Here is an 18,056-nt window from a genome sequence, read left to right as displayed (position 1 = left end):
AGTCAGGAGCATCCATCTTCCTGAGTTCAAATCTGGCCTCAGATACGTAATATCTGGATGACCCTGGGCAAGTCACTTAACTTTGACTCCATTTTCTCATCTGTCAAATGAGTTAGAAAAAGAAATGGCAAGATGACTCCAGTATCTTTGCCAAGAAAACCCCAAATAGGGTCCCAAAGAGTCAGACAACTGAACAATAAAATCCATATGGAAGGATTCCTGTGGGCACCCTATTGACTTAGTTTTCAAATGTACTTTTGTCTATATTTCACTGTATTTTGCTTAGATTGTTATTTTAATCTGGTTCTGGCCACAATCAGGAGTTTTTCATTGTCTGACAGTTCTCGACAGGACCATCAGCACTTGGGATGTGGCCATTAGTTGCTTTTAACCCTTAAAAATGATTCCTTAAGGCCTTCCAATCAATTAGGGCATCCCACTAAAGGAAACCTTTGGGTAGCCCAAAGGCAGTCAGCAAGCCACAGAGCCCAGGGTCCCTCGGGTGCTCCTTTCCTCTTCCTTAGGCAGCCAGGTTGGGGCAGTCAAGCTTAGGGCTCTGGAAAGCAATAAGGGAAACCCAGGGATGTTCTCAGGTCCCAGGTTCAGCCTTCCCCCAAAGGTCCCTGAAAAGACACCCAAAGGGGAAATCCCTTGTCCTGCTTCAGAGATGCAGAAGAGACCTGGAATCATTACTTGGAGGCCATCTAGTCCAGCTCTCTTATTTCACACATGAGAAAACTGGTGGAAAGGAACAGAGCCAGCATTTGGCCTCAAGCCCTGTGAATCCGAGTTCTGTGCATTTTCCACGATCATTATTAGAACTGGGAAAGCATTTAGAGATCGTTTAGTCTAAGCCCCGTTACTAGAGTCCATTCATAGCGACTGATGAATTTGATTCAAAACAACCCCCCATAGTTGCTTCCCATTTTACAGAGAAGAAAACTGAGTCTCTTCCCAAGGGCATCCAAGCAGACGAGAAAACCTAGGTTAAACCCCACATTTCTTCCCACTTGAGGCTCGGATTCGCCTTTTGCTTGCCCTCTCTGGGCATCCGTAGAGGATAGGAACGTGGCGGGGTGTTAGCCCAGCAACTGACCCGCACACCTGACGCTGACCTCTGTCCCCCCCACCCCCAGAGCTGTTGGAACTGTGGGCGCAAAGCCAGCGAGACCTGCAGCGGCTGCAACACTGCCCGCTACTGCGGCTCCTTCTGCCAGCACAAGGACTGGGAGAAACACCACCACGTGTGTGGCCAGACACTCCAGGGCCTCCAGGCAGCAGCCGGCCCCACTCCGGCCAACGGGGTGGGGCTGGGCGGGGTGGGCCCCGCCCAGCCGGACGTAGTAGCCGTGGCTGTGGCCACGAGCCCCAGCGAGACCAGCTCAGCAGCCGCCTCCCGCTCGGGCACCCCGGCCACTCCAGCTCCCCTGGAAACTGCCTCCCGCTAGCCCCATCGAGGGGGAGGAAGATACAATGGAAACCGAGAACCTACAAGTCACTGCTGCTACTGCTTTTCTCCAAAAGAAAAAAAAAAACTGCATTCAATGCAACTTCCTCAGCTACCTGACGATTTCATTCGACCTCCAAACGACCTCTATCTATTCTAGTGATCCTCACAGATCTTCAAAACTGGGCTTTAAAAGTGGATTTCACAAAGAAAGTACAAACCTTCTTCTCCGTTAATCTGTCTTTCTGTCTTGTCAGTTTCCCTCTTGTCTCTTTCTCTCTGGTCTCTTTCTCTCTGGTCTCTTTCTCTCTCTCTCCTCTTCTCTCCTCTCTCGTTCTCACACACTTTCTTGTTTTCAATTTGAAAAAAAATAATTGGTGGCTTATATTTTCAGTGAAGATTTTTGTTTGGGGAGGGTGGGGGGGGAGGGGAGCTTGTTCCTTGGTTTGGGCATGTTTCTTTGTTTTTCCCCAGAAGAGCTACTCAGAAATGGACAGAGAAAACTGTGGGGTTTTCATTTTTGAGTGTTTTCTTTTCTTTTCTTTTCTTTTCTTTTTTCAATGAAAAGGGAAAAAGAGAACTGTTCTTTTTATAGCTGGATACTCTGCCAAACTGCTCCCCTTGTGTGATGGGAGGGGCAGGTGCAGCAAAGACGGTAAGAAAGATGACAATTTCTGATGCAAGAAATGTTTTGGGTTTTATTTTGGTTTTATTTTTTATTTTTTTTAATGTCAAAACTCTTTGGCTTTAAGGAAAAAAAATCCAAAAAGGTCTTTAAAAACAAAAGTAAAGGAAGCTTACTTGTAAACTACCTTGCTAGCTAGCCAAGAATACCAGATACACCTCTGCTCCAAAGGAAATCCAAAAAGCAAACTCTCACAAGAAAACCAATCCAGACTTCTTTTTGTCACTGCCAAAGTATTTTTTTCCTGTTTTATTACTCTTGGGTTTGTTTGATTTGGGGCTGGTTGGTTGGCTTTTTTGTCTTTTGGTTGGGGTTTTGTGTTTTCAGATGGGGGGAAGCCCCAGATCTTTTTTCTCTTTTAAAAAAAAATTATCAAACAAGGACACTGGTTTTGTCCCAACCAAACAATGATGACCGTTCAGCTGGTGAGTTGATGGCACCAGCAGTGAAGAATGAGGCCCCCCAGCCCCATTTTACCAGCTCAGCTCTCAGGCTTTGGATCTCACTCCCCCTTTCTGCCAGACTATGGGATTTGCATCCGTGGCTTCAGAGTTTGGTTATTAAACATGAATAAAGGAAAAGGGAAAAAAATCATCAGGATTGACCAAGCCCAGGAAAAAATTTTAAAACCTAGTATGGTGTGTATAGGCATGTGTGCGTGGATGCATATGTGTGTGAGTGGATGTGTGTGTGTATGCGTAAGGGGAAAATACCTCTATTTTCCCACCCTCAATGGATTTTCAACGCATTTAATTTTTCCGATGATGAAAAACAAAGTGCTAAAAAAAAGTGTTCCTTTCTAGAGAGAGCATTTTCCCGAAACAAAACTGTGACAATCTTTTGGATTGATTCTTGAATGCTTTTCAGAGCATGAGCAGATAGCAACTTATACCAATACTTTCTGCTTCTTGTTTTTGTCCTCTACCTCTCTTCTCTCCATTTCCCCCACCCCTTGTCACAGTATCTCCTTATTCCTGTTCTCTCTTCCACACTTTTGCAGGAAAATTCAACAAAACAAACAAACAACAGGAAAAAAAAACCACCACAACCCACCTTTGTATTCTGCCCCCATCCTACCTTCCGAAGACTATTTTGATTGCCTGTATATAATCCCTTGCTTTTGTGTCCAGTTGTTTCCCAGGTGTTTTTTCCTCTGCTCCTTTGATGGAACATGATAGAGCTTTTCATTTGAACATTTTCCCTATAATATCACTGGCCCCCTTTTGCCCCCTTCCCTTGTCCCCCTCTGCCCCTTCCAACTCTCACAAGGATTCCTAGGAGGAAATGAAGGAGAAAGAAAATTAATACTTGTACTTAATGGAAGAAAAACAAAAGAGAGACTATGTAGACTATTTTGCATTTTCTTGTATCATTGTACAAAGTACAGAGGACGGGAGTGCAATATGGAGAGTGGCCCAGCTACTGAAATATGGGGGTTTCAAAAAGATTCCCAGCCAGGAGTCAAGAAGTCAATATTGTACGTTAATGTGAATGTATATAGTATTTGCAGAGGTCCAAATAATGATATTAATGATGATGATAATAAAGAAAAGATGTTTGCCAAATAAAAATAAGAGAAACCACTGAAGTATGTAAAGTTTAGGAAACAGGTTTTAAGAAAAAAAAATCCGAAGTGTGGTCCTCGGGGAAGCGATGGATTTTTTTTGTTTGTTTTGTTTTGTTTTATTGTTATTTCCCAGAGTCACAAAACAGCTGTTCTTTTTGTAATAGAAAGGGAAGATTAAATCAAGTCACTGCCAACAGGGTCATTGTCCAAAGGAAATTCTGATAGATGAAACTTGAGTCCAGAAAGCAAATTGGGTGGGATAAACAAGATAGTAACATCTTAACACACACTCACTCACACACTATCCCTTTGCAGTACAGGCCTCTACTTGTTTGACCATTGATTGCATTCATAGAGGCGTAAAGGTTCCATTGGTATCCCAAGAGCTAGGACTTCTTTAAAATTAAAATCACTCTTTAGGGAAATGCAGGGCTACAGGCTTGTTCCACAGAGTTTTCTCAGTTTTGACCTCCATTCTTCTCCCAAGCATTGAGCCTGTTAACTGTACCAGTATCAGATTGCAAATCTCTCCCACCACCTCTCCTTCTTCATCCTTCCATGTATCCTCTTCCCTGGTGACCCTTGATTCCTTGTCCTCTTGCTTACTCCCCTGTAGCTGAGTCCTTTGGAACTCCTTGGTGTCCTGAAGCCCATTTACTTTGGGAATAGGTGTGTTTCCCTCTAGACTGCAGGGTTTGAAGGATGGATTTGGGTGCCTTGGATTAAGAGGATCACTAGGCAGGTAGAGATAAGGAGGTGACCGCCATTTTGCTGAGCCGGTCTTCTTGGTGTAGATGAAAACCTAACAGTCTCCTCAATGCTGATCTCTAAGGAGCAAAGTTGGTGAGGCTGTGGTTTCAGTTTGGATGGATTAGTGCCTGCCTAGCTTTTGCCTCAAGGAAAGATAGAGAGCTCAGGCCATGATTTGGGATGAACTCCATGGCTAGTTTCAGGGCAGTATTCTCACTGACCTCAAGCCCTTTGCTGTTATGGCTTGGGGAAAGAAGGTAATGGTAGATAAAGGTATCAGAGGCCCAGCCTTATAAGATGGGATCATTAAGTATCCAGAAATTTCCCACTTGAGTGGAATCCTAGAACCACACTTTGCATCTCTCCTACCCTCTGGGCAGCAGTGTAAGTAATGTTGCATCTTTTCTAATGGAGGAACCCAACACCTAGGAAGGAAACTAGGGAACCCTCTCCCCTAAGCAAATCTATTCTGGGGTAGGTCCTTTGGCATGCTCATTCACTAGTGTGCCCAGATTACATTTCCAGTATCAGATTTTCCTAATCATTTCCACTTAGCTACTTCCCCTCTGGTCAGGCCCCAGAATCAAAAAATCCATGGAGGCTGGACCAACTTCCATAGAGGAGACAGAGCACATTTCTCTGGTGCCAGGCCACTTATCCAAACTTCATTTGCTCTCTCCCTTTGCCCTCAGAAAACTTAAGAAAATATAGATCATCCCACAAGCCATCCAGCAAATGTGCATTTAACCTTTGGGCTCATTTACTGCACTGTTTGCTGGTCCTGATGCTGAGTGTCCCTCCAGTAACACAGGAAGGATTCTTGGCAAGTGACCATTAGAACTTAGTCTTTTCGGTTCTAAAGAAATATGGTCTTGAGAAAGGGTGAATCCTCGGGTTAGTTGGTCAGAGCTGCCCTGACCCTCACCCTCTATCTCTGTCTTGAGGACTTCTTCCTAAAGAATGGCTGAGCTTACTAACAGGAGATCCCTTTGGTTGATGACCCAACAGGGTACGTTGAGGAAGGGCTGGCTTTGGTTGATTCCAAGTGGCTCCATTACTAAAGAGGGCCATGCTGTTGTGAGGTCACTGGTATCTTGTCTGGATGATTAGGAATTAACCTTCAGAGGCAGAGCTTGCCACGCATCACCCTGGTCCCAAGCTAGTTCAGCCAAAGACCTTTTAGTGGAACCAAACCTGAAATCCCAACTCTTTGTGGCAAGAAGGGATGTTGGCATTTTTGCATTCTGAATCGCCAGTGATAGTGTGCTTTCTTTTGGGGGGTTGTTTGGAGATTTAGGAAGAAATTGGGCAACATTAGAATGCAGTATACCCATTGTATTAATGCATCCTCGGTTCTGTGTACTGGTCATCATGCATTTTTGTTACATGAAAAGAGATGATATGAAAAGAAGCATTTCTGATATGATCCACTGAAGGAGCCTGGTAGTCCTGAGTGCTGCTGGATTGACTTTCTAAGTGTTCTCTTCTTTGGGAACCCTGGCCTCCCCATGCCTCTCTGTCTCTGCCTCTGCCTCCTCGCCCCTGCTTAGAAGCTGTATCCTGTCTCGCTACCTCCAATGTGCTTAAGGACCATAGACTAAGAGGTGTGGTTTGCTCACTTGTTTTTCCTTTAAAGCCACTGGTCAAGATCACACTCGCCATTGAACCAAAAGCTCTGGGAGATGCTCGTGCTCCCAGAGCCCCCAGCAGAATCCCAAACTCAAAAGACAGCTTTAATTAGCGTTCAGAGGCCAAAGCCCACGGCAGGAGACAGTGGTCAGGCAGGATATCGGAGACGAACAGATAGGCATGGTGATGGGAAGTGGTTCCTCTCGTGTAGACCATTTAGAAAGAGAACCCAGTCCATTTCCAAGATCCAGACAGGCGACCGGATTGAGGCAAATTCTATTTATGTATTCCCTACCTTGACTTGAGATCCCAGATATTTTGAGCTAAGACTTCCCACTTACGGTTTTTTGCATGATTCTCCCAGTCCTACCCACAGAGCTTCTGAAGTTCCCTTCCCTCCCCATCCCCAAGCCAGAGCTTCTCAAAGTGGGGATAGATGTTCTTTCTCTTTTCATTGCTACAAGGACCTCCATAGATAGACTGGGCAGCAGGAAGGGTGTCTCTGAAGTCTTTGCCTTGCTCAGCTATTAGGATTCAAGATGACTAGGTCAGGTGTACCCCAGGGCACATTCTCTTATCTGAATTAGCTCAGAATTTGGGACCCTGCAGCCCATCACACAGAAGGGTACAGGAAGGGCCGGAGAAGCTCAAACCAAATAAAATGGAGGAGAATGCCCCTTTCCTTTCCTGTCTTCCTAGAGATTCAAAAGGTGAAAGGATTGAGATTTCTCAATTCTTCACATCTCTTCATTTAGTAAAGCAGATGCTTAAAGGACCTCAATCTAAAAGCAAAGGGGCCCTGGGATCCCCGAAACACCACCTGGGTGCCATCCTTCTGATGGCATAAACTCGCAGCTCTTTTCCCTTCCCTTCAATGATTGGTGAAAAAGAGACGATAGGGAACAGGACTTAATTTACAACTTGGTGGAATTGGGAGACTATGAGGCATGTGTGTCCAGAAGGCATGGAATAGGAGTGAGGAAGAAGCCATGTTTGTACCAGGTTCTGACTGGGTTGTTGCCCTGACCTAAGGTGCGGAGAAGAAAATTCAGGTCAATGTGTTGGCCATTGACCCAGGGGCAGCCAGCCAAGCTGAGGAAAGCACTGCCCAGGAGTCCTTGGGGCCCCCAGGCTGTTGGTCAGAGGCTGGAGGAAAGGGAACAGTAAAGCTAAGAATTGGTTTTGGATTGGTTTGGGTTTTTTAGTGGTTGGGGTTTTATTTCAGTTCTTGTTTTTAGCAGGAGGGGACCTGCAACTGGTCCTTATGCCTCCTGCTCATTGATTATTCCAAATAGATACTCAGGCTGACACCAAAGCACCCATTTCTGGCATCCATCCATCCTTCCCTCCCAAATTAGAGTCAACAGATTCCCCACAATACCAAAAGATCTGTGAGGTGCCCCTGTTCCTGGAGCGCAAAGGGGGCTCAGGTTCTGAGCACCCAGTTGGCCCCATTCACTGGCTTTTAGGACCAGAAGTCCCCGACTTGCCCAGGAGAAATAGGGCCAGTGCCTCAGGAAATGACTCATTATTGGGAGAAACTCTTTAATGATCTCCCATTAATGGTCCCTGAGCAATCACACAGTGAGTCAGTCAACAAATATTAATGAAGCACTTACTACGTCCCAGGCCCCACGCTAAAGCGGTGGGGTTTCAAAGCAAGGCGACTTTGCCTCTAGGAATTGGGGTATTGCTTTTTTCTCTGAATGGAGGTGTTGGTCCCGGCCATTTTTTGATGTTGCCGAGGATGAGACTTCCTTGAAAAGCTTACGGATAAGTGATTCCCTGTTTTCTGGTCAGAGGAGAGGAGCCCAGGCCCAGCCAACAACTGTTCAGAATTTAGACCCACATGGGCCTGGCTGGAAAGAGCAAGGGAGCCTTTCTTGGGGGCTGGTTGGTGTTGATGGAGAAGGGCTTGCCGTGTTGGGAGGGAGCCCACACACCTGCTGACGGGCCCCAGGATACACAAGCACCCTCAACCCCCATCCCCGCCTCAGGCCTGTCTTCTGGCTGGCACATTCCCTGTCAAGAAATCTGACACTGGTTGGCTAGGATCCCTCTCTCTCCCACTCATGTCCTCAAGGGTCACTGCCCCTGGGACAAGAGGGCAACCGAAGGGAAGGGCTGAGTGACAGCCTTCCTCTTTCAAGATGGTCCTGCTGACCATGTGAGTGGTCAGCTCTGGCCAGGCTTCCCTCCCTCAGCAGCTGCTGAATTTCCCTGAAGTCTAGCAGTGAAGGTTAGCCTCACTTCATCCCCATCCCTACTCCCACCGACTTTCGTATGGGGCTGGCAGTCTCGATCTTGTCTCTTTCCCGTTGAAACAAGGAGAGGAGAGACCCTTTAGTTTGGTAGTTAGAAAGGGAAGGTTTTCTAGAAAGCAGCTGCTGGCCCAATGAGCTGTGGTGCCACTTATTCCCTGGGAATCCAGACGATTGCCCTCTCAGGCTGGTCACTCCTTGGCATCCCCATCATTCCTTCCCTCGAACCCGTGTCCTCTCTCCTGGGCGCTCTCTTTCCCTGTGTTCTGATGGGCAGCCCTAGTTCTGAGGGCTCAGTGGCTCTTCCCATTTGAGGGAACAGCCTCAACAGCCAGTTGACCTTGGGGCTACTCACCCACCTTAGGAGCTTATTCCAAAGCAAGGCTGGAGTAGAGTGAGGATGACCAGGAGTCAAAGATGGGGGTGAGGCAGGAGAGGGAGACTGAGGGACTATTTGCTGTTCCATTCAGCAGAGGGGCCCACTTACTTCTGAAAGTGGCACAGCATCGATCTCACAGCCATGATGTATAGGCTCTGGGTGTCGGGAGAAAGATGCCAAAAAAAATAATAATAACCATCATAATCATAATGATCAAGCAAAGTCTTAAATTATGAGAAAACATAGCTTCCCAGACTTACTGCTCCAATCGCCTGAATTCAGCAAGCCCTGGGCTCCCTTCCAAGCCTGACAAATCTGAGTCCCAAAGATGCCTCAACAGCAGCAGTTAATTGTTTCGGATCTAATTGGACCTGATTTCCTTTTAAATAGACATGAAAGCACTTGGCGTTTCTGTACTGGCCTCTCTTCCCTCTGGGCTTCCCTCCCTGCCTAGATCATCCCCTCTATGTTCTTCCCCCCCCACTGAATTCCCTCTGAGAATCTCCTGGTGGGAAATAGGAGGGAGAGTGAGGTGGGGCAACAACTCCCTCAGAATACCAGCCAAGAGATATACTATAAAACCTACCCAAACACAATACTTGAACTAAAGGTCCTAGCAGGCTGAGGCAAGAATGGGAGGAGGGTGGTGGGGAGGCCGGGAAAGAGTCTTGCTATGGAAGACTGGTAGATGATTGGTTTGAGGCCACCACTCTACCCCTCCCCTCCCACGAGTTGAAAGATAATTTTTAAGAAAACTAGAATTTTAATAAAAAGCCCTTGTTCCCCTGCTGTTCTTTGGGCCCCATGGCCTCTCTAGAGAAATGACGCTGTGTTAGGAGTCTATGGCATGCTGTTCCCTCCCCTTTGCTATGTCCTGCTTTCTCTAAATGTACTGTATGTTTGACCTGTGGAAGCTGTAAAACATTATGATTCAGGTTATGTCTGTTCTTAACTCTGTATCTGTGTAATAAAACAAAAATTTAATTATCACGCGACTCTGCCCCCTCCTTGAATGCTGACTCTCGGTAGGATGCTGGAAGCTTTCCACTAGCCAACTGTAGTTCTAAGGATGAAGGCGCCATCTTCAAGTCCACCCAATGGAAGCAGGGTCAAGTTCAAGACCAGAGACATAGTTGTAAGTTCAATCATTCCTGCAGGCAAAATTGGATGATCTCCAAGACTGAGATAGAACTGATGACCTCTTGAGGTCTTTTCTGGCTCTCAGAGTGCAAATTTACCCAGGGGGCATAGTAAATATATCAGAATATCTTCCATGAGGCTTCCAATGAAGGAAGGGGTTGAAAATGGGAAGAAACTTACTTCTGGTCCCAATAAGGGGACCAGAGAATCAACCAACAAGAGTAGAATCAACATTCCCAGAATTCAGTTTCCATTTTTCACCCTCTAACCATTTGCTGGTATGTATAGTTATCTGGAATATGGGGGAGAGGGAAGGATTTATACTACCATTTTGGGAGGGGAAAAAGGGTTCTTCCCTAATGGAAGATGCAAAATATCCTAGGATTGTAGGATAAAGAAACTTTTGAGATCATCTGGTATGATAGATGAAGAAAGTAAAACCCAGAGGTAAGTGACTTACCCAAGGCCATGCAGGTAGTAAGTAAAGGGACTGGTCCCCTGGTGCACAGTGCCCTTTCCATCCCCCCACACTGCATTTTGAAAAGTATTATTTCAAAGTGTTGGCAAATATCAGCCACCCATAAGGGACCAGAGGAAAGCTCTGAGTGCCTCTTGCTCATCAAGGCTCAGCCTAGATTTCCTCACCACTTTTGTTCCAGCTCAAGAAATATGAACTAGGGAGGTATGGTATCTGGCTACTTCCGTGGTCCTTGTGTGGCCTGCAAGTGTTTCCTGGATCCCCACACCAACTACAACAGAGGAGAGCATCGAGAAGGGGAGGAAGGGAAGGGGAGGTAGTAGTTAGCTGGGAAGTTGGGGATGGGAGGGAGGAATGGAGAATAAAAGAGATTGAGTCATTCTTTGGCATAGGAAACATGGACAGTCATCTATACAACATGATTTGAGGAATGCGGAGAAGAATTCCAATGCTCCTAAGCCTGCTTTGTCTACCCTAAACCCTCCATGCTATGATTTAAACCCTGACCTCACCAGATGATCAAAAACTCTTAACGCTGTCCACTGTCCACCCATTGTTGACTCCAACCTCTTCAATGGTTACTAGTGCAAAGGTGACCATGCAATACTATTTATAGACTTTTTGTCAGTGTCTGAAATTCCACCATTAATGTCTTATTCCTTGGGGTTTTAAGGAATTACTCATCTTTAGGATTCCCTATAAAATGTCAATGTATTGACCCCTCAGCAGAAAATAGTCAATGGAAGGGACAGAATTAATGACTTCTTGAGGTTCCTTTCAACCCTAGGATGTAAATGTGAGGCCCCGCAAAAGTAGGCTAAAAGGAGGAAAACTCAATTTCCCCATATGTAAAATAAGAGTAAAACTATTTATACCTCCAAACTTATAGGTTGTTATAAAGAACCAATGAGATAATACAGGGAAAGCATTTTGTAACAATCAGCCCTACGTAAATAAGAGCTGATTTTGTGGTAGTTGTTGTTGCTATCATTTGAAGGGCTCATCATTTTACCAAAGTCCGGCCAAGGTCCTTGAAAGTCTGGGTTGGGAGTATGGATGCTGGGAGTTAGTGGTTCTTGAGGACCAGGTCAATGATACTAAGGCTCACCATGCCACCCCTTAGCATTACTCACCAGCTCCCAAGCCTCATTATAGAATATCCCATCTCTGGGTAGCATTCCCACAGCAGCTCCACACCTCTGGCCAAGCACGTAAAGGAGCACTAACTCATAGATCCAGGACTGGGAGATAATGGTGCCTACAAGTAAATTTTATAGTCAATAGATCCCAACCACTGATACTACAGGCTTTCAGATTAGCTCTTCACTGAGCTTTGGTATTGCAGGGTCACCTTCTCACTAGTGACCATTGAAGAAGTTGGAGTCAACAATGGGTGGACAGTGGACAGCGTTAAGAGTTTTTTTGATCATCTGGTGAGGACAGGGTTTAAATCATAGCATGAAGGGTTTAGGGTAGACAAAAAGAAAAAACTTTCTAAGAAATAAAGTCATTAGTTGAATCACTAAATTGGAGAATTTCCTTCTCTGGGTGGGGCACCTCTGATGGGAGAATTGGTAGAGAGGGAATATTCTCTTTAAAAGCACAACAAATTTTCTTCCTTACCCAATCACTAAAGTCATCTTCCAAAAGCAAAGCTTTGCTCACGTCATTTCCCTGTTCAGAAACTTCCCATGGATCCCCACTGCTAGCTGAATGGAATACCAGTTCCTTCACCGAGCAGCCACATAATGTAGCCCTTCTTTCATTTTGCATTTCCCCATATTTCTCAGCAAAAATTCACCTTTGCACTTTTCAACCCCACCCCTAACTGAGAATGAAAGAAAAACAAAACACCTGTTACAAACATGTATGGTCAATCGAAACAAACTTCTGCATTGGCTACAAATCAAATCCCCCTTCCCCCAAAAAGGATCTCATTCTGCACTGAATCCTTCACCTCTCTATCAGGAAATAGATCACATTAGATAGGAATTTCTCATTTCTTTTTAAAGTTTTTTGCTTTTACCATATTGTCATTTTTGGACTTGTTCTCCTGATTCTGTTCAATTTATTCAGCTTTAGTTCATACAAGTTTTCCCAGGTTTCTCTCCAACTCTCTCCTTCATTATTCCTTGCATCACAATAGTATTCCATCACATCGATAATGCCATTCCCCAGCTTATGGTCATTCCCTCAGATTTCCATTCTTTGTCACCTCAAAAGGAGCTATATTTATATATAATTTTTAGTTGTAGTTTGTTTTGCTTAGGACTAATCCTTCCCTCTAATTCCTCCTTCCTCCTTTCTCCCCTTTCCCTCCAATTTCTCTGTTGAATGAAAGGTATTTCTGTACTCAGCTCTGTTTGGGTATATCTTCTTCCTTACTTTAACAAGTTCAAATGAAAGTGAGGGCAAAATGTCAGTTATTCCTCTCCTCCTTGTAAGTGTGTGTGTGTGTGTGTGTGTGTGTGTGTGTGTGTGTACTTGCGTGACCAAATTATGTATGATCATTTTCCCAAACTTTCTTTTCTTTTCCTCTTGCCCCATTGAATCCTTCTTTCCTCCTTTATCCATTCTTCTTTCATCAAAACATGACAGAATTTGTATGAGAATATTCATAGCTGCACTATTTGTGGTGGCAAAAAATTGGAAAATGAGGGGATGCCCTTCAATTGGGGAATGGCTAAACAAATTATGGTATATGTTCCTGATGGAATACTATTGTTCTCAAAGAAATAATGAACTGGAGGAATTCCACATGAACTGGAAAGACCTCCAGGAAGTGATGCAGAGTGAAAGGAGCAGAACCAGGAGAACATTGTATACAGAGACTGATACACTGTGGTATAATCGAACGTAATGGACTTCTCTACTAACAGGAATGCAATGATCCAGAACTATTTGGAGGGACAAATGAGAAAGAACACTATCCACCTCCAGAGGAAGAACTATGGAAAAAGAAACACAGAAGAAAAACAACTGCTTGATCACTTGGGTCAATGGGGATATGATTAGAGATGTAGACTCTAAACGATCACCCTGGTGCAAATATTAATAAGATGGAAATAGGTCTTGATCAATGACACATGCTAAACCCAGTGTAATTATGTGTCAGATACAGGAGTAGGATGGGGGAAGGGCTGGGAAAGAACATGATTCATGTAACCATGGAAAAATATTCTAAATCATCTAATTAAGTACAATTTTTAAAAAAGAAAAGAAAACATGACAGAACCATTCAAGGGCTTTTATAATTGGATTCCCTCTATGATAACAGGGTTCACAGGGGACTCATGCACCATTTCCCCATTTCCCATGTTTCAATGTAAGTTTATTCTTCTTTATCCTTTTATAAATTTTTTTACCTTTTTATGTTTCTTTTCTCTCCTGTGTTTGTACTACAACGTTTTTCCAAAGTTCTGGTCTTTTCATCAAGAATGATTGGAAGTCCTCTATTTCCTTAAAAAAGAAATGTTTCTCCTAAAACATTATACTCAGTTTTTTGGGGTAAGTTATGCTTGTCTGAAAACCCATAACCTTTGCCTTCTGAAATATCATATTCTAAGTTCTCTGCTCCTTTATAGTGGTGGCTGCTAAATCATTTGTGATCCTGACTATAGCTCCATTGGTACTTGAACTCTTTCTGGTTTCTATTAATAATATTCCTGAGAATTTTTAGTCTCTTAAGAAGAAGACAATGGATTTTTTTTCTATTTCCATTTACCTCCTGGTTCTAAGAGATCTTTTTTCTTTTCTTTAAAAAAAAAAACCTTACCTTCCATCTTATAATCAATACAGTGTATTGGTCCTAAGGCAGAAGAGTGGTAAGGGCTAGGCAATGGGGTCACACAGCTAGGAAGTGTCTGAGGCCAGATTTGAACCCCAGACCTCCTGTCTCTAAGCCTGGCTTTCAACACAGTGAGCCACTTAGCTGACCCCTTGAACCGTTTTAAAAATTTACTGAAATCTAATGTCTGGACATTATTTTTTTGGTCATGTTGTTCAGATAGTCCAGTGATGAAATATTTTCCCTCTAATCTGCTTTCCAGAAGAGTTTTTTGTTTGTTTGCTATAAGATATTCTACATTTTTTTCTGTCTTTCCAGACTTTTGACATTATTTTAATATTTCATGTTGCCTTGTGGAACCATTGGTTTCCATTTGATCCATTCTAATTTTCAAAGATTTTGTCTTGTAGTTGTTCATTTCTTTTCAAATTCTTTCTTCCATTGTACTCTTTTCTTTTCCAATTTTTCCCTTAAGCATTCTCCTTTCATTTGTGAAAACATTTTTTCATCTCTTTTTAACTCTTGCTTCATCTTTTCTAAGAATTCTAGTTGTGTTTGTGCTCAAGCTCTGTTTTCCCCTGAGATATTGTTTATAGATGTTTTGGAGTGATTCTCTTCTTTTGGGTTTGTGTTTGGAGCTTCCCTGCCCCCATAGGTTCTTTATGGTGGGATTTTCTATTTATCTTTTAAAATTTTTTAAATCCTTACTGTCCATCTTAGTTCTAGACAAGCAGGGATTAAATGATTTGCCCAGAGTTACACAGCTAGGAAGTGTCTGAGATCAGATTTGAACCCAAGTTCTCCTAACTCCAGACCTGGAACTCTATCCACTGAGCCACATAGCTAACCCCTGTTTGCTTATTCTTCCAACCTACTTCCTAACTTAAGATTTAATGTCAGGGCTGGGGTCTGCCACGTTTTTGGAGGAAAGGTCCTGGCTGCTCCTTTTCTAGGATTGTGTTATTCCAGGATCTCAGGGACAGCTCAAGCTGGAGACATGCAAGCTTTCAATACTCCCAAAGTAGTCTAACACAGGGTAAAGTCTGATTTCTACTCTGCAAGTTCCTGATCGAGTCTTGGTTCTGGATAAGAGTAGATGCTGCTGGACTCAGACCCATCAACCAGTGGGGAAGCTTTGTTGGTTCAGAGTGGCAGAACTGTAGGGTCCTCTTTGGCTTAGATTTCCTGCCTTGGTCATTCCTCTATAGCCTGGGCTAGAAGTTGAAACTGAGATCCTCCTCTGCTCCTAGGGACTGAGCCACACTGCTGTTAATTGCTTCTGAACTTCTTCCTTTCCAAGTACACAGGTATACTGCCCAAGACTTCCCTATATGGGGGTGCCATCCTCAGGAAAAGGTCCCCTTCTCAGGCAGTCCTGGGTGTGACCCAGAACCGAGTAATGGGACAACAAAGGTTCCAGTTGACATCTGTTCCCTTCACCATGCCCTGGCATGGGTCTGGGATTTCCTTTTGCCCTGGTGCACAGCATCCCCCAGGTGATGCCAGAGTACTCTATGAGCTGTATGCTACTGACTCGATCCAGTCCCAACATTCACAGACCTCCTTGACTGTCTTCCTATGCTAACTCAGCCTGGACAAATGACTCACTGTTGCTTTTTCTGGATCTTCCATCAAGACTTGGTCAGTCTCATTTTCTAGGTCTATTTTGAGTTTTATGAAGAGGAGTTTGGTGGTCCTGCTTCCAAATGCCCCACTCTCTTGGTTCTTCCATCCAAGCTCCACCTCTACCCCCATTTTTTTCATCTGCAGAGACTATCCCTAAAGCCTGGGGTGATCTCCACCAAAAAAAGGAAATCCTTTCTTTCCTCCTGGCCTTAGTTCAAATGCCACTTAAATACAGAACTAGGATTTGCTTTCTTATTTAATTCTCACAGCAGCCCTGTGAAGAAGGTACTAACATTCTCCCCATTTTGCAGTTAAACAGAACTGAAGAAAAGTATTTTATCCATTATTCCAATCTGCCTTTAGCTCCTTTCTTCATGAAACTTTCACTGATCCTTCCCAAATAGAAATGATTCTCTCTCTCCCTTCCTGAATCTCTAAACCCAGAGATTCTTTTTTATTTTATTTTTTATTGATTGAGAAAAATGTACATGGTTACATGATTCATGTTCTTTCCCTCCTCTCCTCCCACCCCCCTCCCATAGCCTACACACAATTCCACTGTGAACCCAGAGATTCTTAACCTAAAGATGGTGAGAGTTCATGGATAGATTTCAGGGGGTCAATAAACTTGGATCAGAAAAAATTCATCATTTTCACTAACCTCTAAACTGAAATTTAGCATTCCTTTAATCATAATGAGGAGGAGGAGGAGGAGGAGGAGGATAGCCACCATTTACATAGTACTTACTATACATCAGGCATTGTGCTAAGTACTTTACAGTTATCATCTCATTTGATCCTCACGACAATCCTGGGAGGTAAGTGCTGCTATCATTCCCATTTTATAGATGAGGAAACTGAGGCAAACAAAGGTTACATGATTTGTCCAGGGTCACATAGCTAGTGAGTGTCTGAGGTCAGATTTGAACTCATATTTTCCTGACTCCAAGCCTAGTGCTCTATCTGCTACACCACCTAGCTTTTTCAGAACCCTATTCTTAAAACGTGATCCAAAAACATGATTTTGAAAAGAAGGATCCATCATCTTCTCCAGATTGCCAAAGGTTCCATGACACCAAAAAGGGGAAGAACTTTTGTTCAAGAGGCATCTGTGTGGATCAGTGGATTGAGAGCCAGGGCTGGAGATGGGAGGTCCTGGGTTCAAATCTAATCTCACATACTTCTTAGTTGCATAACCCTGGACAAGTCACTTACTCTCCAGCCTACCCCTTCCCACTCTTCTGCCTTGGAACCAATACACAGGATTGATTCTAAGATAGAAGGTAAGAGTTTAAAAACAAAAAAGGACCCTTGTTCATATATGTCTGCTTTTGAACACTCCTTGGTATTTAGTGCTTTATTGGTCATTTTTTGCATGTCTCTACAACTAGACTGTCAACTCTATGAGGGCTGAGATTATGACATTTTCATCTTTGTATCCCTAGCTCTTAGCACAAGGGCCTGACATGTGGTGGAACCCTCATAAATGAATTGAACTGGCTTTCTTCCAAGATCCATTCAAACAGCAAGATGGTGTTGGCTACCATGGCTTCTTCTCTTATGTCAGCAGATTAGAGAACCTGAGAATTTGCTTTAGGAGCTGCTCTCCTTCTCCTCTTCCCTCCTCTCTGCTGGTGAAAAGTTCCCTGTTCTAAGGAGCCATCAAAATGCAGCCTCCATCAATCAAGTAGTCCATACTTTTCATTGTGTATCTTATGCCCTGCCCTGTGCTAAGTCGAGGGAGAGAGATATATGTCAGATGATTCCTGTCCTCCAAATGATTACAGTCTAGTCAAGAACTAAGATTCATGCACATTTCTTCTAGCGTTCAGTTCAGTAAACAATTCTTAAGCACCTGTTATATAGCTGGTATGGGAACTAAGGGAGATATGAAGAGAAGAGAGATTCTAAACTGGGCTTACCCTTGGACCAAACCATAGGACTACAAGGAAATCAAAGAAAGAGAAGGTATGGGGAGCTAGATAGTACAGCACATAGAGAGCCAGGCCTGGAGTCAGGACCATCTGGTTTCAGATCTTGGCCTTAGATACTTCCTAGCTCTGTGACCCTAGGCAACTCACTTAACCCTGATTGCCTAGCTTTTGTTGCTCTCCAGTCTTAGAGGAAGGAAGGAAGGAAGGAAGGAAGGAAGGAAGGAAGGAAGGAAGGAAGGAAGGAAGGAAGGAAGGAAGGAAGGAAGGAAGCAAGGAAGCAAGGAAGGAAGGAAGCAAGGAAGGAAGGAAGGAAGGAAGGAAGGAAGGAAGGAAGGAAGGAAGGAAGGAAGGGAGAAGGGAGGGAGGGAGGGAG

The 18,056-nt window shown here is 44.0% G+C and overlaps 1 protein-coding gene across 4 annotated transcripts in view; it reads left to right on the top strand.

Annotated features, from left to right (window-relative positions):
* CBFA2T3 (CBFA2/RUNX1 partner transcriptional co-repressor 3) overlaps positions 1-9,713 on the top strand; it is a 123,475-nt gene extending 113,762 nt beyond the window's left edge. For all 4 annotated transcript variants that reach the window (XM_056810898.1, XM_056810902.1, XM_056810895.1 and 1 more), the window contains one exon: positions 1,137-9,713. In XM_056810898.1, coding sequence (XP_056666876.1) covers positions 1,137-1,448 — 312 coding nt within the window. In that variant the 3' untranslated portion in view covers positions 1,449-9,713. The remainder of the gene's footprint in view (positions 1-1,136) is intronic.
* Positions 9,714-18,056: the final 8,343 nt, after the last annotated feature.

Source organism: Monodelphis domestica, chromosome 1 (genome assembly GCF_027887165.1).
Source record: "Monodelphis domestica isolate mMonDom1 chromosome 1, mMonDom1.pri, whole genome shotgun sequence".
Taxonomy (NCBI): domain Eukaryota; kingdom Metazoa; phylum Chordata; class Mammalia; order Didelphimorphia; family Didelphidae; genus Monodelphis; species Monodelphis domestica.
Note: the sequence above shows the minus strand (reverse complement) of the source record. Positions and strands in the feature narration are given on the sequence as shown.